At 47.3% G+C, this 22,618-nt stretch overlaps 4 protein-coding genes and 1 long non-coding RNA gene across 8 annotated transcripts; all 5 read left to right on the top strand.

Moving 5' to 3' along the window:
• Positions 1-1,643: 1,643 nt before the first annotated feature.
• On the top strand, positions 1,644-3,312 carry LOC146440446 (ostricacin-3-like). Of its 2 annotated transcripts, XM_085057451.1 has the most exons (4): positions 1,644-1,682; positions 2,542-2,627; positions 2,711-2,837; positions 3,077-3,312. In XM_085057451.1, exons 2-4 carry the CDS (start codon positions 2,570-2,572, stop codon positions 3,090-3,092), a joined length of 201 nt encoding a protein of 66 aa, XP_084913577.1. In that variant the 5' UTR covers positions 1,644-1,682; positions 2,542-2,569; the 3' UTR covers positions 3,093-3,312. The 2 variants fall into 2 exon arrangements, with proteins under 2 accessions (XP_084913577.1, XP_084913578.1); XM_085057452.1 differs by lacking the exon at positions 3,077-3,312 and having other exon boundaries at positions 2,711-2,841.
• A 5,393-nt stretch (positions 3,313-8,705) lies between these two features.
• LOC146440445 (gallinacin-2) lies at positions 8,706-10,302 on the top strand. The gene is made up of 3 exons (XM_085057449.1): positions 8,706-8,784; positions 9,072-9,192; positions 10,048-10,302. The coding sequence occupies exons 1-3, from the start codon at positions 8,727-8,729 to the stop codon at positions 10,109-10,111; spliced, it is 243 nt and encodes an 80-aa protein (XP_084913575.1). The 5' UTR covers positions 8,706-8,726; the 3' UTR covers positions 10,112-10,302.
• A 1,694-nt stretch (positions 10,303-11,996) lies between these two features.
• LOC146440443 (ostricacin-2-like) lies at positions 11,997-18,112 on the top strand. Of its 3 annotated transcripts, none has more exons than XM_085057107.1 (4): positions 11,997-12,181; positions 12,513-12,600; positions 12,970-13,096; positions 17,861-18,112. In XM_085057107.1, exons 2-4 carry the CDS (start codon positions 12,543-12,545, stop codon positions 17,871-17,873), a joined length of 198 nt encoding a protein of 65 aa, XP_084913233.1. In that variant the 5' UTR covers positions 11,997-12,181; positions 12,513-12,542; the 3' UTR covers positions 17,874-18,112. The 3 variants fall into 3 exon arrangements, with proteins under 3 accessions (XP_084913233.1, XP_084913234.1, XP_084913235.1); XM_085057108.1 differs by lacking the exon at positions 17,861-18,112 and adding an exon at positions 13,584-13,828; XM_085057109.1 differs by lacking the exon at positions 17,861-18,112 and having other exon boundaries at positions 12,970-13,100.
• LOC146440444 (antimicrobial peptide THP1-like) lies at positions 16,356-17,384 on the top strand. The gene is made up of 3 exons (XM_085057110.1): positions 16,356-16,465; positions 16,797-16,884; positions 17,254-17,384. The coding sequence occupies exons 2-3, from the start codon at positions 16,827-16,829 to the stop codon at positions 17,382-17,384; spliced, it is 189 nt and encodes a 62-aa protein (XP_084913236.1). The 5' UTR covers positions 16,356-16,465; positions 16,797-16,826.
• A 2,154-nt stretch (positions 18,113-20,266) lies between the features above and the next one.
• Positions 20,267-22,181, top strand: LOC146440442 (uncharacterized). The gene is made up of 4 exons (XR_014851153.1): positions 20,267-20,354; positions 20,434-20,521; positions 21,310-21,418; positions 21,935-22,181. It is a non-coding gene; the product is annotated as an uncharacterized LOC146440442 (long non-coding RNA).
• Positions 22,182-22,618: the final 437 nt, after the last annotated feature.

Here is a 22,618-nt window from a genome sequence, read left to right as displayed (position 1 = left end):
TCCATTGCCCACACTTAGACAAGCCCTGCCTGAGATGTCCCTGTGTCCCAGTGCTTCTCCCTGTCTTGGTCTCCTCTCTCCCTTTTCCACCTGCCCCAGGAGAGGATCTCAGACAGCCCTAAGCACCCAAAAATGCTCTAGGTGCTGCTCTGAAGGCCACTGAGTTAAACCCTGCATGTCCCAATGTCACCCCAGCTTACCTGTGGCACTGAGAGATCCCCAGACAGCTCAAAGCCATAAATATCCTTCAGCCTCTCTCTGCCATCCTCTTCCTCTGCTGTCCTCTGTGCAAATGACAGGAAGGAGGAGAGACCTTTGGTACGATTGCCCAACATTTGTCCTCACAGCACCTCCACACCTGGCAAAAAATGGCATGAAATCCATGAGGGAGCAGGCCTGCTGTCCATCCAGTGGCCTTGGACAGCCCTGTGGAAAACTGTCCTGAACTGATTTGGCCAAAACCTTCCTAGAGATCCCATCTGCTGTTGGGTGTTTGGAGTGGGCTGCCTCTGCTCCTTCTGGGGATTGTGGCTGGGCTGGACCTCTGCCACCACAGAGACCTCCCAGCTCAGAGAAAGCACAATCAGAGGGTTTTCCAGCTGCTTCCAAAGCCCTGGAAATATGAGGATAAAAGTGCAGCTTGGAGAACCAGAGAGCAACAATTCAGCTTTACATCTCCAGAGCAGCAATAATATTTATCTGTGCTTCACTGGCTGCATTGCAAAGCCATGATTTATCCCATGTGGAGTTTGCCCATCTGGGAACAAACCCTAGATTTAGCTAACCTGAAGGTGGACATCTGAGCTGCCTTTTCATTCAGGACACTCAAGCAGCTGAAAAACTGATTTTTTTTCACAGCATTAAAACCAAAAATATCTTGAGGAAGATATTCCCAGCCCTGAGATTTCTTTAAATCCACAGAGTTCCACAGGGACTGTGGTCTTATCAAATTTTGGCATCCTTGCTAGGATGGTTTCTGGTTCTCCTGGCTCCTTGGTCCAGAAGATCTGTAAAGCACCACAGCAGTCACCAGGGAAAGCTGTTGACATTTTCAGTGATTCTTTTCTAGAGAAAGAGAGGAAATTTTTCTCTGTGAGGGTGGTTATGATGGCATTCATGTGATTGAAACCTGAGTGATTCTTTGTAGGGAAGGAGGGGAAGTTTTTCCCTGTGAGGGTGGGGAGGCTCTGGCACAGGTTGCCCAGAGAAGCTGTGGCTGCCTCTGGATCCCTGGAAGTGTCCAAGGCCAGGTTGGATGAGGCTTGGATCAACCTGGGATCATGGAATGTGTCTGACCATGGCAGGGGGAGGAACTGGATGAATTTGAAGGTCCCTTCCAGCCCAAACCATTGTGGGATTTTACAACTATGGAGCCCTCAGGATCAGAAGGAGCAGCCATTGCATGTTCCCAGGTATTTTACATCACCCTGTGGTCTAACGTGTGTTGCACAAACTTGGATGGTCTAAGATGGGTTGCACAAAGATCAGGAGCTCCGTGGTGAAAGCAGTCTCAAAGTGGACCTTCCTTTCTCATTGGAAGAAACAAAATGCAGGCTGGAAAATGCTTTTTTCCCATTGGCCCATGACTGCATTGGCACATCCCCAACCCTTCATAGGCACGTTTGGGTCTGCTGCACCCACAGGAGAACAGGAGCAGCACAGATCCTCCACCTCCTGCTTGGGTAACTCTGCCTGGTTCTGGAGAGCCACCTCTCCATCTTTATAAACCTCTTTTCTTTCCATCACTCTCAAATCTCTGACTTGATTAACCCCTTTCTTCCCTTTACTCCAGCAAGTGCCTCCTGTGTTTTGCAGAACCATGGGCTGGCTGCTAGCAGGGCTTCCAGGAGGACTCTGGCTTTGCTGACCTCCAAGAGGAACAGAGACCTGGAAACCTTCCCTTGAGACATTAGAGGCAGAAATATCTGTTTTCCTCCAGAAACAGACACCCAGCCAGCACAGCAGCTGAGCTTTGCATTTTGAGCCACATCTTTTGCCTGAATGCAGTGACATTTTTAATGAGTTGCCACCTTAATTAATATTGAAAAGATACAGATGTCTTTTTTTAGACTTTCCTATGGATTATGATTGGCTCATTCTCTGCATACTGTGTATTTCAATATGTTTAAGGGGAGTAATTTGTGGACCTATGTTGGTACCACAGTAGCCTGCCTGGCATTGAACAGCTCTGGGATATCTTTTTTTCACTCCAGTAAACCCAAAATTTAAAAAAGAAACAAAACTGAAAAAAAAACCACCATAGAATTCCAGAATAACTTAGGTTGGAAGCTAGTCCAGGAGTTTCTAATCTCAGTCTGTGCCTAAAGCAGTGATTATTAGGTCAGGTTGTTTAGAGATGGATGCCTTGAAATTGCTAATAACTCCAAGTTTTCACTTTGTTCTTTGTCCAAATCCAGTGTATTTTATGAGATTTTGGCTCTGGTGTCTCTGGGCACATTTTTAAAGCAGTTTCTCATCTCCTGGCCAGGAGGGAATCCTCTGTCCAGCGTTGTTCAACCTTGTGCTCTCTTCTCAATGCAGGTAAAGAATTCACATCCCACCTGTGGCCATGAGGATCCTTCACGTGCTCCTGGCTGTCCTCTTCCTGATGCTCCAAGGGGCTGCAGGTAAGGAGGGAGGGGAGTAAAGAAGACTTTATTCACTTTAGCTCACTTTCATGATAAATAACTCCTCTCTTTGTGCTGTGCAGGACAATATGATTTTCCTAGGCCAGATGATTCCTGTGCAGCCCAGAACGGACGCTGCGTCCCAGGGATTTGTCGTCGCCCCTATTACTGGGTTGCAACATGTAGCAATGGATATTCTTGCTGCAGAAGGTGAGTAGAACTGCAGGGATCACTGTGGGAATGGCTCAGATCCTCCTTACCTTTTCTCCAGAGCGACATCTTAGAGGCACAGCTCCTGCCACCGTCCTGTCCCAAAGCTGCTGGCATAGAGGGGGAATTCACATCCCATGAATGTGAATTCACACTCTGCTCGGATGTCACGAGACAGGGAGAACATCTCTGCAGAAAACCTACAGGTGGGTAGCCTGAGACTCTCCTTCACCTTGCAGGGGGTGGAGTAGCTGAGTCCCTGGATTCTCCTTGGAAATCCTTCTTGCTTCTATTGAATGGTTTCTGGGAACACCCTGATCCCATCACTCCTGGTGGTTCCAGTTCCTGCTGCAACGAAAAGCTCTCACAATCTTCCCTTGCAGTGAAGCAAATATCAGCATAAACATGAACCAGACAACATTGTGGAAATTATTTCTTTCCTCTCCTTTAATAAAATCAGTTATGGTGGCATTCATGTGGTTGAACCCTGGGTGATTCTTTGTAGGGAAGGAGGGGAAGTTTTTTCCCTGTGAGGGTGGGGAGGCTCTGGAACAGGTTGCCCAGAGAAGCTGTGGCTGCCCCTGGATCCCTGGAAGTGTTCCAGACTGGGTTGGACAGGACTGGAGCAACCTGGGATAGTGGAATGTGTCCTTGCTCTCAGTAGGGGGTTGGAACGAGATGGTTTTTAAGATCTCTTCCAACCCAAACCATATTGCAGTTCTATAAATAAAGAGCCCTCAGGACCAAAAGGAACAGTCATTGCAGTCTCAAAGTGGACCTTCCTTTCTCATTGAAAGAAACAAAATATAGGCTGCAATCTGTGCTTCTGTCTCTTTTTCCCTGCCCTCAGGGCCTAGCAGTGTAGATAAAGCCAAGATATCTCCAGATGTTCCCTTCAGAGGGCCTGGAGGCATCTGAGAAATTCCACTTCTGAGTGGACCTTATGTAAAGGAAAACCAGGAATATTTCAAATTACATCAGTAAAACAAACCAGAAAAAAAACCATAAAAATAAAGGGAAGAGAAAGAGAGTAAAAAGCATATTTCCAAAGGTTACAACATAGTGATTTGGCTGTTATCTCCTCAGCAGCAGTTGCTGAACATTCACAGAACAGTGCCCAGTGGAATATGCTACCAAACTCAGATAGTTTGGACTCCTAATGACTTTCTCAGTGGGTTTGGAGAGCTGCCAAATATTAAAAAAAACCCCAACTTTGAAGGGCAAATGCTGGCTCTGTGAGAGACAGAGCTGCCACTTGTGCTGTTCTGCAAAATTAGTGCTCATGGCTCTCATTGCAAAATGTTTCCTCCTGCAATGTTTCTGGGTTTCTTCTACCCCTACCATTACTTTTGCGTTTATTTCTAACAACATTATAACAAATGTCTGTTAAAAATCCATAGAACAGTTGATCCCAATTATCTATAAAGAAAGAGCAGTGAAAATAGCTTGGACTTTGATATTTCATTTCAGGACACCTGAAATTTGGTGAGATCACCCCTGCTAATTTTCTCTAGAAAATTTGATTCGGTTTACAAGGGTTCTTTGAATTTTGGAAATTTTGGGGTACCTGGCCTGTGCCAGGAGCTTTAGTCACTCACACATGACTGCCAATCACAATGTGGTTTTCAAAAAAGAGAGTGGGGTCTGCCCTGGTACCCCAGTACATTTAATTAGCTGTCAGATCAAAATATGGAGCCAGAATTGTTCAAGTAGATGTTAATTTCATAATTTACTCAAGATAACTGCATAAATATTAAGGTACTGAGCTTCATTAAATATATTTTGTCTACAGTTTGAAGCACTTTAATTAGGGGTACCACTATTCAAAGACTTCCCTAATATTCGCCACATTTTTTTTATTCAAGATAAAACTACTATGAGTTTGAGATTCTCATTTTTGCTCCTAATTGCCTCATCTTCTGTGCTAGTTACAAACTCCTATGGTGGAGATAAGATCCCCCTTCCTCTCTGGAAAGTGATTTTGGTAAAATTTCTCAAATGCCTTGATTTAAAAATGGTGAAACACATTTCTCCTCCAGACACTTTGCAGCCTCTTTGTGAGGAAATGTTGCCCTTTATAATTTATTCCACCTGCATCAGGCAGAGCAGCTCCCCAGCACTGTATTATTACACAAAATGCTGTTTGATGTAACTCCATCATGATGTTTTGCTCAGAAGAACAGGAGCTGCAGATGGGAATAGAAAGCTTGTCCACCCTAAGAGCCACAACCCAAAATCTTGCTGAATGCCATCCAAGGTGCTCCACCCCTCCTCTGCTTCTCCATTCCCTGTTTCCAGGCAGTATTTTGATGGCAGTGATGGGACTTTGACCAAGTAGAATTTATATTAAACAGTGCCAAGGATGCTCAGTGTTAAAGCCAAGTCCTTGACAGTACTTGAACACAGGATCTTACAGACAGTAAAAATTAACGATGCACCTTTGTTTCCTTGAGGAATTGGGTTGGGTAACAGTAACAGTTGGCAAGTTAACCACAAACACTTGGCAAGAAGTGAAGCAACTGCAACTTTTGCAATTTTATTCCCTCCATTTTTCAGTTTTATGGCCAAACATTGGCAGATGCACCAGAAATTCAATTATCGTTTTTCCTGTTGCAGAAACAGTTCGCATATATAAAAATATGTAGAGAATAAAAAGGTGTGCCAGGTTGATTATGAGAAATCATTTGTAGGCATGTTTTCACATGCATACAGATAATTTCTGCACACTTTTGTGTACCCGAACACTTGGACAGGTCTCTGAGAAACCTGATCTAGTTGAAGATGTCCCTGCTCATTGCAGAGGGCTTGGACTAATTCACCTTTCAAAAGTCCCTTCCAACTCAAACTATTCTATGGTTCTACTTAAGAACCTAATCTCAAAGTATTGAAAAAATTGCATCACTAGGAGCTAAACTGCCAGTCAGTGATCATAATATTGAAGTTTAATTTGGGTACTAAAGGTTCTGTAAGACATGGTGACATTTGCAGAGGTCCTGGTCAATTAGAAACAGCAATAATTAAAATTAACAAATGTATCATTATTTATTATGACGTACTTCATATGCCATGTTAAAATACTACATGAACAATATTTATTTGTTGACTGAAGAGAGGTGTAAAATAAAATATGATCTGAAAAGGCATTTCATATCTTAGAAGCATAGAAACATAGAACGGTTTGGATTCTAAGGGACCTTAAAGACCATTTCATTCCAACCTCCCTGATGTAGACAGGGACACCTTCCCTGCTCCCAGGTTGATCCAAGCCCCATCCAGCCTGGCCTTGGACACTTCCAGAGATCCAGGGGCAGCCAGAGCTTCTCTGGAAAGCCTGTGCCAGTGCCTCACCACCCTCACAGGGAAGAATTTCTCCTTAGTGTCCAATCTAATAATTCCCTCTGGCAGTGGGAAGACATTTCCCCTTGTCCTATCATTATCTGCCCACATAAAAAGTCCTTCTCCCTCCTTTTTATAATCGTCCTTTAGATACTAAAATGGAATCTCAGGTCTCCCTGGAGCCTTCTCTTTTCCAGGCTGAACAACCCCTGCTCTCTCCATCTCTTCACAGGAGATGCTCCATCCATGCAGAAATTGGGTGTTACTTCCCACGGCAGAAGAAGCAGAACAGCTGGCAGACTGAGAGCAGATAACCAAAAATTGAATGCTCATCTAAGGCACAATATGGTTTTGGAATGATCAACAGAAGGTCCTGTGGATGACAGAAGTACCAAACCAGAGTCCTGGAAAAAAAAGCTCAACTAGGAGCTTTGGAGCCTGAAGGTCCAGAGACATCCACTGGCACTGGATTTGTCTAAATTTACATATTTCCCATTGGCTGGAAGGGTGTCCAGGGACATAACCATGATGTATTCACTTTATTTCAGTACGTTTTGTTTCACTCAGGCATCTTCAGTGGCCACTGGCCAGGAAGCCAATGGACATTTTTTAGTTCCATATATCCATTGTGTGTTCTTTTATTCTGTATTTATGGAACTGAAAATTAACTAGGATGGCAGGGAACACACAGATGCTTTGTCTTGCAAGGTTTTAAGTTGCTCCTAAGCAGGGACAGTTCAACCTATGTCCCAAGATGTTTGACACATACCTCGGTGGGTTAACGCATCTTACACAAACGAGTGTCACAAGAGGTATTGCATGAAAAAACTGGGATTTTCCAGAAAAAAAAGGCTTCAACAGATTCCGAGAAAAGCCTTGTCTTATCATTAGGAAGTAAAAACCAGCTGGTTTCTGGTTGGATTAGATGCCACCAGAAAAAAAAAGGGTAATTTTTGGATTGGTTCAATGCGTGGCTGAGAAGAGAAAGCACTTGAAGTCTTTTTTGGGACACACTTTATAAAAGAGGATCTCAACCCCAAAGCCAAAGACCACTGCAGAGAAGGGACCACGAGCAGATCTTGTTTGGCTTCGGGGCTCACCTGATACCTGGTAACGTCTCAGTTCTTTTCTTTCAACACCAGCTTTTGTCTTTTTGCTCAGAAATCCAATCCTAAAACAAACTCCCAAACCTCTGCATTATTAATTTTAATTTGTATGTTACTAAAAGGTAAACCTAAGATTTTGGAAAATTGGGCATGTTGAATAAGTAGTTAAAATATTGGATAATACCTAGAATGCTTTAATGAAAAATCTCTAGGAAAAATAAATATCTGGTTGGGTCAGGTTACTTTAGAAAGGTCTGTGGCTCAGAGACATTGGTGGCCTCTTCAGTGGAAACCTACATATTGATATATATATATTTATATTAAAAATATATTGTTTGAAAATATTATAAATAGTTATATAATATTTGTAATACATAATAGGTATAAAATTGTATATTTATATGTTTTAATGTAGTACCTCATACATATTTTATATAGTATATTTTTAATCTATGTCTTTACATTAAGGCTCTTATTTCATTTTCAGAATTGTTAACTTTGTCTCCTTATTTCTCCTGATATTTTCAAGTATATAGAAACTTGTGTTAATTTCTAATACTAATTTTGAAACAGTTTTGGGTCACCCTCTATAAATTCTGTTTGCAGCAATAGGACATTTCAGCACAATCTCATTTCCCTTCCTTGCTTAAGAGAACATAATTTGTGATAGATCAGAACATTCCCTAATGCCAAGATATATAACATTAACTGCCACTTCTTTATCCATAAGCATCCTTCTAGGCTATCTTATCCTATACAACTATCTTGCCCTATAAAGCTAATCCTGACATTAGTTTAAACTCTTCCAATAAAGGCATCACATTTGTTTTTCAAATTTTCTTTTCAAATGGGAACTGATTTGATTGTACATTTCCATTCTAGAACTGCTGCCTGTAGACCAAGACTGAAGATTTTGAGCAAGCTGATTTCAGCTGTTATTTCTTCATAAATTTTAACATTGTAAAATGAACTTTTTTTTAACTTTGTAATTTTGACTGCAATATCATCTCATTTTGCCTAATGTTGTTCATTTACTAGATAAAATCATCTAGCTAAAAATAAAGTTTTAATTGCAACCCTGGAATTGTCCAAGGCCAGGTTGGACAGGGCTTGGAGCAACCTGGGATAGTGGAAAGTGTCCCTGCCCATGGCAGGGGGTTGGAACAAGATGATTTTCAAGGTTCCTTCCAATCCAAACCATTCCAGAGTGATTCCATGATTCTGTTCTGGCTAAGGACTATCTGCAAAATGTAAAAGAAATCTGAGCAGCCTATTAAAGTAACTTTATTAAAGTATTAAAGTATAAGTGGTCAAATGTCCTGAAAACATCTTGTCCCACACAACAGTCCCAATTTCCTATGGGTCTTACTTATTATTTATGAAAGCTTGAAGATAAAATTCATACACATGTCATTTTTCCTTACAGTGTCACAACAAATCCACAGCCATGAGGATCCTTTACCTGCTCTTTTCTCTCCTCTTCTTGGCTCTCCAAGTTTCTCCAGGTAAGATGGGACAGGGAAGCTAGAAAGGGATTTTGGTGCACCTGAAGTAAAATTCCCAGCACGTTTTAACCACTTCTGCTAAAAATTGCTAGAAACCAGTCAGGAATTAATCAACCAGCCCAGTGCTTGTGCTAGACCTGCTTTGTAACTTCACCTCCCAATGGCCTTTCAAAACAGCCAAGGTGGGACCTTGGTGACAAAGGCAGCTCAACAAATGGAAAACCCTTTGACTGCAATTCCCTGCCCTGCAGAGTGAGGGGGAAGGAAATATTTTGTTCTTGTTGCAGGTTTGTCTTCACCCCGGAGGGAAATGTTTCTCTGCAGAGGGGGGAGCTGTCACTTTGGAGGATGTCCTTTCCACCTGGTTAAAGTTGGAAGCTGCTTTGGGTTCCGCTCCTGCTGCAAACAGTGAGTTTGTCATTCCCCAAGGCTCATCTGCAGGATGAGACAAGAAATATTAAATGTTTTGCCCTATCCTAAATCTCAAGGTGTTACTGAATATTTAAATTAAATATAAGGAATAGATATAAGGAGAAAAAAATCTATTATGCCATAAGGAGAGTCAAGTGCTCTGCGTTGACTCAACTGTTAACATGTTGACCAAGAAGCATTTGGACAATATTTTTGGGCACATAGTGGGGTTTTTGGGGCTGTCCTGTGCAGGACCAGGAGTTGGACTCAATTATCCTTTGAGTCCCTTCCAACTCAGGATATTCTGTGATTCTTTGAACTCAAGTAAATTGAGCTCCACAGTGCTCTTTCATCACGATCTTCTCGAACAAGAAGGATAAAACACCATCAGAGTATTTTGTGGTATCTTGTGCTGTCTCAGTTCTGTTTGATCCCTTTACAGCTCCTGTGCCAGAGCAAAATATCCAAGTTTAGTATTTGTGAAACTGGGCTGCTGTGCTGAGTGGGTGACCAGAGACCTCTGAGTGCCACCAAGTGTGTGCAAAAAAGGCCACAGTGTTGTAAAAATAAATTATCATGTGAAGAACAGCCTTCTATTTTCGCTCAGGAATGAAAGCATTCACACCAGCATCCAGGGATGTCAATTTAATTCCCTGCTTTTCCCAAAACAGTAGGGAAACATTCCTCTTACTCACAGGTTTGACTGTACAGAGCTGTCCCAGCGTGACTACATGTGACGTTAGCTATTTTGGGAAGAATTTGTGTCCAAGAGGAAAATATGCATGGGCTGAGAGTGAGTGAGGAGGGAATATAAGCAGAAAGAAAATCTGATTTTTTTTTCTCTTTGTGCAGTCCATGGAATGTAAAAGAAGTTGATGAACCTTTCGTTGATGAACCATTCATTGAAGAACAATGAAATTTCTCCTGAACCTAGGAATTTGCTTGGAATCTCCTTACTCCTAAACCCAGTGGATCCTGCTGCAAAGCCTCACACCCCTTTCATTCCCAGTGCAAAAGGCTTCATGATATAGAGTGAATCCAAATGTGTTCTGCATTGCTCTCCCTCCTTCTAAATAAATTGTTGTTGCTTAGCATTGGTCACTGAAACATGCACTGAACATGGGTCATGGTCCTGCCTGGGGTTTGACACACAAACCCCAAAGAGTAATACTTTATGGTGTCAACTGCTCCTTAATTTGAGTTTTTCTGAGCCATACAGATGTCCAGGGCTAAACACAGACCTTAACCTACAGAAAGGCTGGCTGGAAGAGCTCAGCTTCCCTTTGTGGAAATGTTTTCAGATTCCAAAATCCCTTTTTTTTTTTTACTGTGCAGAAGTCTTTTCTTGATAAAACAGGAATGGTTAAAACCCCTCATTCCCCACCTGCAGGCAGTGGTGTCACTGTAACCCTCCTTGCCAGAGACCTTGCTGGGAGCTGTGCTGCTCCACACCCCATCCCACCACATGGCAGGGAGAGACTCCCTTGCCCTCATGAGCACTTGGGATGATCCCATGGGACACCTCAAGGAGACCTTTGTGGACCTTAGAGGAAAATAGATCTCCCAGAGAGGTTGTCCAGGTGCTCCTCAAGGTGATGCCACCAAGGGGTCCCATGGATCAGATGGGTAACCTGGGTAACCCTGCAGGGTGGGAGGTCTTCTCCTCTCCACCCTCCTGGACACAATGTGAGGTTAGAAAGGCTTCGCCCTGCTAAGGCTGACCTCATCCTCTCTGCAAAATGCCTCCATGACGGTGATCCATGAACATGGTGTTCATAACCAGAGGTTCTGGTTGTACTGATAAAGATTTCTCTTTCCAAGGAGGCAACCTTGGCCAATTCCAAATTTCCAGCCAGATATGCAGCATTTGGAAGAGATGTCAGGCTTCTGCTTCTTGGCATTTGCTTCCATCCTGTTTCACTGGGTAACTTCATATACCCCTCACTTCCTGTGAAGATGCCTTTTTCTGCCAACTTATTTCACCAGAACATACCACATCACTAAAAAAATATTTCAGATTTGTCGCAGGGCAATGGCTTGGCAGAAAAACTCTGCCCAGGGATGGAGTTCTGCAAGAGAAGGCTAAAAAGAGTTTTTCATTTTCAGCCTTACTCAAAAAGCAGACTCATACATACCAAAACATACACCACAGAGACAGAGTTATCTGGAGGTGTCCAGCCTGGAGAAGAGACTGGGGAGAGTTTGGACCCCTTCCAGGGCCTCAAGGAGATCCAAAAGATGCCAAGAGGAACTTTGGAAAAGGGTCTGGAGAGACAGGAAGGGGGAGAATGGCTTCAAACTGACAGAGAGGGTCACAAGGGATATTGGGAAGAAATTCTTGGCTGGGAGACTGATGAGGCCTTGGCATAAGCCGCCCAGAGAGGCTGTGGCTGCCCCTAGATCGATGGAAGTGTCCAAGACCAGGTTGGACAGGACTTGGAGCAACCTGAGATAGTGGAAATTGTCCCTGCTCGTGGCTGGGGGCAGAACAAGATGATTTTAATGTCCTTTACAACCCAAAATATTGCAGGGGTGATTCTGTAAATCTCTGAAGGGTTCTGCTCCCTCAGAACTGAGCTGTTCTGCTGTCTGCACCCAGCAGTTCCTCTGCCCATCCCAAAGATTTCCCTGCTGGCCCCACAGCCCAGAGCCGCTGTGCCGCGGGTGTCACAAGAGGTGTTGCATGGGCACAACGGTGACAATTGCAACAGCCCCAGGAGGCACCTCAGTCTCTGGCCCTGCAGCAGGGAGGGACCAGGGACAGCCCCAGCACCCCCACACACGTGGGGCACTCTGGGGTTGGCCCAGGCCACTTGTGCCAGCAGCAATTGGGTTCTGTCCCACCCCCTGCAAAGAGCACAAAACCAGCGTGTTCTGGGCACAAGGATACTCCCTGATCCAGACACTTCTGGGGGTAGGTGATTCCAGGTTGGGTTGTTCCAGCCCTTTGCTGCCTTGGTGGAATTTAAACCAACACCTCCATCAGGTAGGTCACTGGGGAGTCAATTCCAGGCCGCCAAGGCACTTCCCTGTCCTCTTGCTCTTTCTTGGGTCACTGCTGCACAGGGATGGGGAGTGGGCTTGATGGGAATCTTGAGAATGCTCGGGAATTAGGGAAAATTCCAAGCTCAGATGGGAAGACTTTCCTGACTCCAGGAAAGCAGAGGTGATTGTGCAGGATGCTGGGGCAGTCAGCTTTGAGTTGGCTGGGGGGATGAAGAGCACTGGATAAGACTTCATTTAGCTTGGCATCTCCAGGAACAAGGATCCCTCTAAATCCTTGACTTTGTTTGGTCCTTGGTTTGTCCCTTCTGCAGCCCTGAGAAGAGCCAGGACAGGCATCAGCCATGAGGATCCTCTACCTGCTCTTCCCCTTGTTCCTCCTGTTGATCCACACTGCTGCAGGTGAGAGGGACAGAGGGGAGATGGCTGAGCTGTGAGCCCCCATCAGTGGGATTTTCCAGGTGCTGGGAAGAGACCCAATTTCTCAGGTATTTGTAACATGTGGGAGGGATTTGCTCTGAGGAAGGTCTAGGCAGCTGAGCATCCAGCACAGCAATTCCTGTAGCAGCTCATGCTGGTCTTTCCCTATGTCTTTCCCACATGCACATATTGCTGTAGGAAAAATGAACTCTGACTGGAGAGTTTAGGATGTTAGTTTTGGTGCTCAGTTCCCATAGGAGGCTGGGACTCAGAGCCAACACCAGCTCCTCTGGGATCTGTCACATCTTTTACAGTTATCCTATACTCATTTTGACCTCTCTCACTGTGCAGGGTCATCCTTGGGTCCCACAAATAGGAAACAATGTGAGAAAGAAAACGGGTTCTGTGGACTTCTGAAATGTCCTTTCCCCTATATCATCAAGGGAAAATGTTCAAAGTTCCTTTTTTGCTGCAAAAAGTAAGTATCGGAATTAGAAAAGCTGCTGTCATGACAGAAAGTGTTTAAGGGCCTCTGAGTAGCTAAAGGCTCAGTGCCCTTCAGGCTCCAAGGCAGAGCCAGGGGAGGAAAGGGAAGCTGGTTGGAGCTACCCTGAGTGGGGCTGCAGCAGCCCCTGGTCAGCCAGGGCCTCCTAACTCTCCTGCAGTCCCAGGAGGCTCATTCAGGCTTTCCACAGTACTCACCCAAGCAACCAAAGAGTAAAACATTCCCTGTCCTTGGGCAGCACCAAGGACATGATGCAGGTTTTGCTGCATCTGCACAGTCTTGGAGTCAGGGCTGCCCCCACTGAGATAGCCCAGGGCCAACCTGGCTGCACTAAGGACTGAAACTCACCTCCCTGAGCCTGAGTCTGCTGCACCACACACTGGGCATTGCAGGGGAGGGGGGACAGAGTGGCAGGAAAAGTTACAATTGGTGATGGGTTTGTTATCCCTTCTTTGTACAGAATCTGGGGTTGAAACCATGAAATTCCCAGGAAGAACATTCCGCATGCCTCTGTCTCGTGGACCCATGTGCTGATGTCCCCTCCATTCCCTCCCTGCCTCTGCCCTACCCAGCTGTGGTGACAGCAGCAGTGGCAGCTGCTGCCTGATGGCTGCTGCTGGGCTGGAGCCCTCTGGTGCAGCCCTGCTGGCTTTGGGGCAGGGGCTGCTTTTCCCAGCTTGAATAAAGATGAGCATGTTAAATAAAGACCTGAGGATGCTCCTGCCTGGCCATCTTTTGGGGACACTGAGCTGTCAGTGCCTGCTGGGCCAGGCTGTTTGGGGTGTCTGTGCTGGAAGTGTCCTGTGGATGATCCCTCTGGGGGAGCAGAAACATTGTCATGGTTTTTACAGGCCCAGATATCATTCTTTTTTCAAGACCCTACTTCCATGCCAGAAAGACATGGGCTAAGAACCATGGGGATAGTGGCAAGACCTCATACCTAAAAGGCCAGAGCTTCCTTATAGGGTTCCACCTCAGGTCCAAGCTGCAAAACCTGCAGTAGGAGCCATTCCTCAAAGGCATGGAGAGGTGAGTGACAGCAAGGGGGATGGCACAGCCACCAGGGGAACTTACGTGATTCTTGAGCTTGAGAGGGATAAAATAAATGCCTGAATCAAGAAGTTTAGCTTTGTCGCCTTTCATCTGCATTATGTCTCAATGGAATACTCAGTATCTACTGCACACCTTCACTTGAGAATCAGTTAAATCATCCATTTTTCCATAAAATCAATTCATTATTGTCTTATCTACTGCTTCCTGAAGCATCTGGATGAGAGCGCAGAGGACAGGTGGAGTCACTGGTAGCCCAAAAATACACATCCAGGTTCTCCCCATGCACCAGAGAGAAGGAAGCTTTCATTTCCTTTTCTGACACCTCTGAGAAGCATTCCCAACCCAGGCTCTTCTGTCATCCTGCCTTGTGTACGGACCCTGAGGGGATGTGGTTTGCTGGACACATGCAGGGACACAGACATACAGACCCTGCTCTCTGGAAACCTGCAGCAGCTGCTGCTCTGGCACAGAAGGGAACTTTTCCTGAGTCCCTTCAAGGATCCCTCCCAGTAAAACCCATCATCAGTAATTTGGGCAGGTGGTCCCTCTGCTTCTGCTATGCATGCAGAATCCATCTCTCAACATTTTGTGCTTGCCACCTTGTCTCTCAACACAGGGTTGTGCAGGAGGAAAGACCAGGCAGTTCCACTGCCAAATCCCCAGCACATCAGCTCCTGCAGTTTGGGAGGACTAAATATCTCTACCAAATGTCTGGAGAGGCAGCTGCTAACAAGTTCATCTGCTTGGTAAAGGACAGTCACTTCTCCCACTGGCATGGCTGGCGTCAAACACAGTGGATTCAAAAGTGATGGCTGCATCCAGATTGTATTTATTCGGCTTGGCTGGCTTTAGAAGGAAATGCGGTTTTGTTGGATAATCGGCTTTACAGAACTTCCCATCTATCCTGGTGCTGCTCTCCTTTTACCTGAAGAGCCACTGCAGACAACCCTGCTTATCCTCCTGACATCTGTCCTAGGTTGCAATATAGATGTAGTTAAGTATTCTATTACCACCAGCTGTGGGCCGTTAGCTGCTATCACCTGCTAATGACCCACTCCGGATGACAGGCAATGGGCCATCAGGGACCCACTGTGTGACTCATGGACTTATCTCATCCCATTGTGGGATGCTCTGCCCAGGAGGGAGGAGCCAGGTGTTCCCACCTGGATATAACCTGGCCTTGGAACTGCCTGAGCTAGCCCTGTCTACTGTGTTCCCAGAGAACAAGAGCTACCACTGGATCTTCAGCTGGTGACTAGACCTTCACAGGATCACCACTTCAACTGGACTACTTCAGTTGGACTGCTACTACCACCCTAACAGGGTGTTAGGTTGTATCTGACTTTGTCAGTGCTTTTCCTTGTATTATTTCACTTATTTTTAATTTCAATCTTGACTTGTGATCTCCCACTGGTTTGTTTCCAAACCAACACAACATCTCAGGTGCACAGACACCTCACCTATTAAGATGTTGTTGAAGTGTCCAAATTTGTTTTTAATATTCCATGAATGTTTTCACATCCCACGACAGCTGGTTATTCAATCAGAGGAGAAGTGACATAGGATAATGACAGGAGAATAGGGAATGGTTTCACACTGACATGGGGCAGGGTTACAAGGGATATTTGGAAGAAATTTTTCCCCATGAGGGTGGTGAGGCCCTGGCACAGGCTGCCCAGAGAAGCCGTGGTTGCCCCTGGATCCCTGGAAGTGTCCAAGGCCAGGCTGGACAGGACTTGGGGCAACCTGAGATAGTGGAAGTTGTCCCTGCCCATGGCAGTAGCTGGAAAGAGATGATCTTTCAGGTTCCTTCCATCCCAAACCATCCAGGATGTTTGCACAAGTTGATGAAGAAATTATTCTGTTCCCCCAAAACTGAGCTGTTCTGCTGTCTGTACCCAGCAGTTCCTCTGCCTATCCCAAAGATTTCCCTGCTGGCCCCACAGCCCGGAGCCGCTGTGCTGCGGGTGTCACAAGAGGTGTTGCATGGGCACAACGGTGACAATTGCAACAGCCCCAGGAGGCACCTCAGCCTCTGGCCCTGCAGCAGGGAGGGACCAGGGGCAGCCCCAGCACCCCCATGCACATGGGGCACTCTGGGGTTGGCCCAGGCCACTTGTGCCAGCAGCAATTGGGTTCTGTCCCACCCCCTGCAAAGAGCACAAGACCAGCGTGTTCTGGGCACAAGCATACTCCCTGATCCAGACATTTCTGGGGGTAGGTGATTCCAGGTTGGATTGTTCCAGCCCTTTGCTGCCTTGGTGGAATTTAAACCAACACCTCCATCAGGTAGGTCACTGGGGAGTCAATTCCAGGCCACCAAGGCACTTCCCTGTCCTCTTGCTCTTTCCTGGGTCAGTGCTGCACAGGGATGGGGAGTGGGCTTGATGGGAATCTTGAGAATGCTCGGGAATTAGGGAAAATTCCAAGCTGAGATGGGAAGACTTTCCTGACTCCAGGAAAGCAGAGGTGATTGTGCAGGATGCTGGGGCAGTCAGCTTTGGGTTGGCTGAGGGGATGAAGAGCACTGGATAAGACTCCATTTAGCTTGGCATCTCCAGGCACAAGGATCCCTCTAAATCCTTGACTTTGTTTGGTCCTTGGTTTGTCCCTTCTGCAGCCCTGAGAAGAGCCAGGACAGGCATCAGCCATGAGGATCCTCTACCTGCTCTTCCCCTTGTTCCTCCTGTTGATCCACACTGCTGCAGGTGAGAGGGACAGAGGGGAGATGGCTGAGCTGTGAGCCCCCATCAGTGGGATTTTCCAGGTGCTGGGAAGAGACCCAATTTCTCAGGTATTTGTAACATTTGGGAGGGATTTGCTCTGAGGAAGGATTGGGCAACTGAGCATCCAGCACAGCAATTCCTGTAGCAGCTCATGCTGTTCTTTCCCTATATCTTTCTCACATGCACATATTGCTGTGGGAAAAATGAACTCTGACTGGAGAGTTTAGGATGTTGGTTTTGGTGCTCAGTTCCCATAGGAGGCTGGGACTCAGAGCCAACACCAGCTCCTCTGGGATGTGTCACATTTTTTACAGTTATCCTATACTCATTTTGACCTCTCTCACTGTGCAGGGTCATCCTTGGGTCCAACAAACAGGAAACAATGTGAGAAAGAAAACGGGTTCTGTGGACTTCTGAAATGTCCTTTCCTCTATATCATCAAGGGAACATGTTCAAAGATTCATTTTTGCTGCAAAAAGTAAGTATCGGAATTAGAAAAGCTGCTGTCATGACAGAAAGTGTTTAAGGGCCTCTGAGTAGCTAAAGGCTCAGTGCCCTTCAGGCTCCAAGGCAGAGCCAAGGGAGGAAAGGGAAGCTGGTTGGAGCTACCCTGAGTGGGGCTGCAGCAGCCCCTGGTCAGCCAGGGCCTCCTAACTCTCCTGCAGTCCCAGGAGGCTCATTCAGGCTTTCCACAGTACTCACCCAAGCAACCAAAGAGTAAAACATTCCCTGTCCTTGGGCAGCACCAAGAACATGATCACGGTTTTGCTGCATCTGCACAGACTTGGAGTCAGGGCTGCCCCCACTGAGATAGCCCAGGGCCAACCTGGCTGCACTAAGGACTGAACCTCACCTCCCTGAGCCTGCTGCACCACACACTGGGCATTGCAGGGGAGGGGGGGAGAGAGTGGCAGGAAAAGTTACAACTGGTGATGGGTTTGTTTCTTTCTTTGTACAGGATGTGGGGTTGAAACCCTTAAATTCCCAGGAAGAACATCCTGCTTGCTTCTGACTCCTGGACCCATGTGCTGAAGTCTCCTCCATTCCCTCCCTGCCTCTGCCCTGCCCTGCCCAGCTGTGGTGACAGCAGCAGTGGCAGCTGCTGCCTGCTGGCTGCTGCTGGGCTGGAGCCCTCTGGTGCAGCCCTGCTGGCTTTGGGGCAGGGGCTGCTTTTCCCAGCTTGAATAAAGACAAGCACTTTTGTATTGCAGGGCTGGGCTATGTGTGCATGTTCTGCTGCTGCAGGGCTGCTGTGCCTGCTGGCCCTGCCAGTGGCACTGCCTTGGTGGCAGCAGAAGGGCCTGGGATGGTGCTGGGGGTGATCAGTGTGTGTGTGTCCCTGGGGATGCTCCTGCCTGGCCATGCTTTGGGGACACTGAGCCTGACAGTGCCTGCTGGACCAGGCTGTTTGGGGTGTCTCTGCTGGAAGTGTCCTGTGGATTCTCCCTGTGGGGGTGCAGGAACAGTGTCATAGTTTTTATAGGCCCAGATATCATTCTTTTCTCAGCACCCTACTTCCATGTCAGAAAGACATGGGCTATGAATTATGGGGATAGTGGCAAAACCTAATCTGTAAAATAGCCAGAGCTTTGTTACAAGGTTCCAGCTCTCATCCAGCTGCAAGACCTGCAGCAGGAGCCATTCCTTGATGGTTAGGGACCACAGTGAGGATGATCGAGCCATCAGGGGAACTCATGTGACTCATGAGCTTGACAGGGACAAAATAAATACCTGAACCAAAATGTTTGGCTTCCTTCATCTGCATTATATCTTGATGGAACACTCAATATGCACAGTACAGCTTCACTTTAACATCACTTAAATCTTCCATTTCTCCATACATTCAATTCCTGATCCCTGCAGCATCTGGATGAGTGCAGAGGACAGGCTGGAATCACTGGTAGCCCAGAAGTTCATTTTTCTGTTTCTCCCCCTGCACCAGAGAAAAGGAAGCTTTGTGTTCCTTTTCTGACACCTCTGAGAAGGATTCCCAACCCAGGCTCTTGTGTCATCCTGCCTTATCTAAGGACCCTGCAGGGCTGTGGTTTGCTGGACACATGCAGGGACACAGACACACAGACCCTGCTCTCTGGAAACCTGCAGCAGCTGCTGCTCTGGCACAGAAGGGAACCTTTCCTGAGTCCTTCAAGAGAGTATCCCAGTAAAAACCACCATCAGTAATTTGGGCAGGTGGTCCCTCTGCTTCTGCTGTGCATGCAGAATCCATCTCCCAACATTCTGTGTTTGCCACCTTGTCTCTCATCACAGGGCTGTGCAGGAGAAAAGGTCAAGCGGTTCCACTACCAAATCCCCAGCACATCAGCTCCTGCAGTTTGGGAGGAGGAGATATCTCTACCAAATATCTGGAGAGGCAGCTGCTAACAAGTTCATCTGCTTGGCAAGGACTGTCATTTCTCCCACTGGCATGGCTGGCGTCAAACACAGTGGATTCAAAAGTCATGGCTGCATCCAGCCTGTATTTATTCACCTTGGTTCACTTTGGAAGGAAATGCGGTTTTGTTAAATCACCTACTTTACAGAACTACTCATCTATCCTGGTGCTGCTCTCATTTTATCTGAAGAGTCACTAGAGACAAACCTGCTTATCCCCCTAACATGTCAGGTGCACAGACACCTCAACTATTGAGATGTTCTTGAAGTGCCCAAATTTGTTTGGCATATTCCATGAGTTTTTGCACATCCCACAACGGTTGGTGGTTCAATCAGAGGAGAAGAGACAGAGGAAAAGGAGAGGAGAATAGGGAATGGTTTCTTACTGACAGAGAGCAGGGTTACAGGGGATATTGGGAAGAAATTCTTCCCTGTGAGGGAGGTGAGGCCCTGGCACAGGCTGCCCAGAGAAGCTGTGGCTGGTCTCTCCCTGGAAGAGTTCAAGGCCAGGTTGGACAGGACTTGGAGCAACCTGAGATAGTGGATGGTGACCCTGCCCATGGCAGTAGCGGGAAAGAGATGATCTTTCAGGTCCATTCTATCCCAAACTCTCCAGGATGTTTGCACAAGTCAATGAAGAAATGACTCTGTTCCCCCAGAACTGAGCTGGTGCTGCTGTCTGCATCCACCAGTTCCTCTGTCAATCCCAAAGATTTCCCTGCTGGCCCCACAGCCCAGAGCCACCGTGCTGCGGGTGTCACAAGAGGTGTTGCATGGGCACAACGGTGACAATTGCAACAGCCCCAGGAGGCACCTCAGCCTCTGGCCCTGCAGCAGGGAGGGACCAGGGGCAGCCCCAGCACCCCCACACACATGGGGCATTTTGGGGTTGGCCCAGGCCACTTGTGCCAGCAGCAATTGGGTTCTGTCCCACCCATCAGCCCTGCTATAAATCCAGCGGGTTTTGGGCAAAGCAGCATTCCCTGACCCCAAGGCCATCTGCATACAGCCATTCCTGTTGGCTGTGTTGCTGCCTGAACACCAAGACCTTCTCCAGGGAGGTGAGTGCAGCATCTCCTTCTGTAAACCTGCCCACTCAGGGTTCTGCATGTCCCCATTGCTTTGGTGTCCCCTCTGCAGCCCTCTGAAGACCAAGGAGAGGCAGCAGCCATGAAGATCCTGTTCCTGCTCTTCCCCCTCATCCTCCTGCTGGTCCATGGTGCTGCAGGTGAGAGGGGAAGAGGGGAAATGGGGAAAGTGTGAGTCTTCACCAGTGGGAATTCAATGCACCTGGAAGTAACAGTGTTTGTGTCAGTAGTGAGAAGTTAACAGAGGATTGAGGTCAAAGGTGTTTCTCAAGTGTGTTTCTAACAGGAAAAAGACCAAGGGTGGAGAGAGCCCATAGAAATAGAATGCTGATTTCTTGTGTGGGTCATGAATGGGTTTGATTTCAGCCTCCAAGCCTGCACCCAAGCTGTTCCTGTTTGAGTGTCTCTCTTGCCCTGCACAGGGATGGCAGGGAGCCCCAGGGGGTGTTTGGGTGATGAGATTTCCTGGGGCACAAAGGTGTCTCTTCTTATTCAGTGGTTCATCCACTCAGTGTCCCAAAACCCTCATGACCCCAAGGGATGATCCATGCAACATCTGGACAAGGACTTTCCATCAGAGATCACAAAATCATGGCTCAGTCAGGACAGGGATGTGGCATGTGAGGAGTCCCTGCCTGCCAGCTGTGCTGGTCCAGGCTGTGGTGGGAATACAGCAGAGGAGCCAGCATGGCTATTCCTCTACCTCACACTGATCCTTCCCACTCTCTGCTCTGCTGTGCCCCCAGTGTAGGGGGAAAGATTCCTTCCAGGTGAGACACGTTGCAGCTGAACAGGAGGCTGTGGGGAGTTTGAAGTTGGGCCTTTCTATTGGTCTGAAATGCTTGTGGAGCATCAGCATTTCTGTCATCACACTCCGCCTTCCCAAATCGTTGCTTTAATTGTTCTGTGTCTTTCCCCACGGAATCAGGAAGTGCAACATCATGCTGGCGCCAACAGGGATTCTGTTTTAGCCGTATTTGCCCACAGAATACAAGGCCTATTGGAAGATGTCATCCAGGCGTTGCGTGCTGCAAAGGGTAAGGACCAGATGCTTGGCTGAAAAAAGTTTCCTCCTTTTTCCTCAGGAAGACCTGTTGGAATTTCTTTCTAGCTGAAAGCACCTGCACACTCTCCTGAATTTATAATTAGGGGAAGGGACACAGGAATGGAGTGAAAATTCCATGCTGGATTAATCTCCCCTCAGTGGAGGGGCAGGAACTCCAGAACAGCCGAGGCCTCCCCACTCTCCGGCAGTCCCAGGAGACTCATTCAGGCTTTGCAGAGCAGCCACCCAAGCCACCAAAGAGTGAAACATTCCCAGTCCTTGGACAGCACCAAGGACATGAGCCAGGTTTTGCTGCATCTGCACAGACTTGGAGTCAGGGCTTCTCCCACTGAGATAGCCCAGGGCCAACCTGGCTGCACTAAGGACTGAACCTCACCTCCCTGAGTCTGAGTCTGATGCACCACACACTGGGCATTGCAGGGGAGGGGGGACAGAGTGGCAGGGAAAGTTACAATTGGTGATTTCTTTTATTCCTTTCTTCTTACAGTGCTTGGTCTTGAAAACATGAAATTCCCAAAGAGGACATCCCGCTTGCTTCTGTCTCCTGGACCCATGTGCTGATGTCCCCTCCATTCCCTCCCTGCCTCTGCCCTGCCCAGCTGCAGTGACAGCAGCAGTGGCAGCTTCTGCCTGCTGGCTGCTGCTGGGCTGGAGCCCTCTGGTGCAGCCCTGCTGGCTTTGGGGCAGGGGCTGCTTTTCCCAGCTTGAATAAAGATGAGCACTTTGGCATTGCAGGGCTGGCCATGTGTGCATGTTCTGCTGCTGCAGGGCTGCTGTGCCTGCTGGCCCTGCGGGTGGCACTGCCTTGGTGGCAGCAGAAGGGCCTGGGGATGGTGCTGGGGGTGAGCAGCATGTGTGTCCCTGGGGATGCTCCTGCTTGGCCGAGCTTTGGGGACACTGAGCCTGTCAGTGCCAGCTGGACCAGGCTGTTGGGGTGTCTGTGCTGGAAATGTCCTGTGGATTCTCCCTGTGGGGTAGCAGGAACAGAGTCGTGGTATTTACAGGCCCAGATATCATTCTTTTCTCAGCACCCTACTTCAATGTCAGAAAGACATGGGCTATGAACTATGGGGATAGTGGCAAAACCTCATCTGTAAAATAGCCAGAGCTTTGTTACAAGGTTCCAGCTCTCATCCAGCTGCAAGACCTGCAGCAGGAGCCATTCCTTGAT

The sequence above is a fragment of the Lichenostomus cassidix genome, chromosome 3 (genome assembly GCF_008360975.1).
Source record: "Lichenostomus cassidix isolate B80296 chromosome 3, HeHo_3.0, whole genome shotgun sequence".
NCBI classification, from domain to species: domain Eukaryota; kingdom Metazoa; phylum Chordata; class Aves; order Passeriformes; family Meliphagidae; genus Lichenostomus; species Lichenostomus cassidix.
Note: the sequence above shows the minus strand (reverse complement) of the source record. Positions and strands in the feature narration are given on the sequence as shown.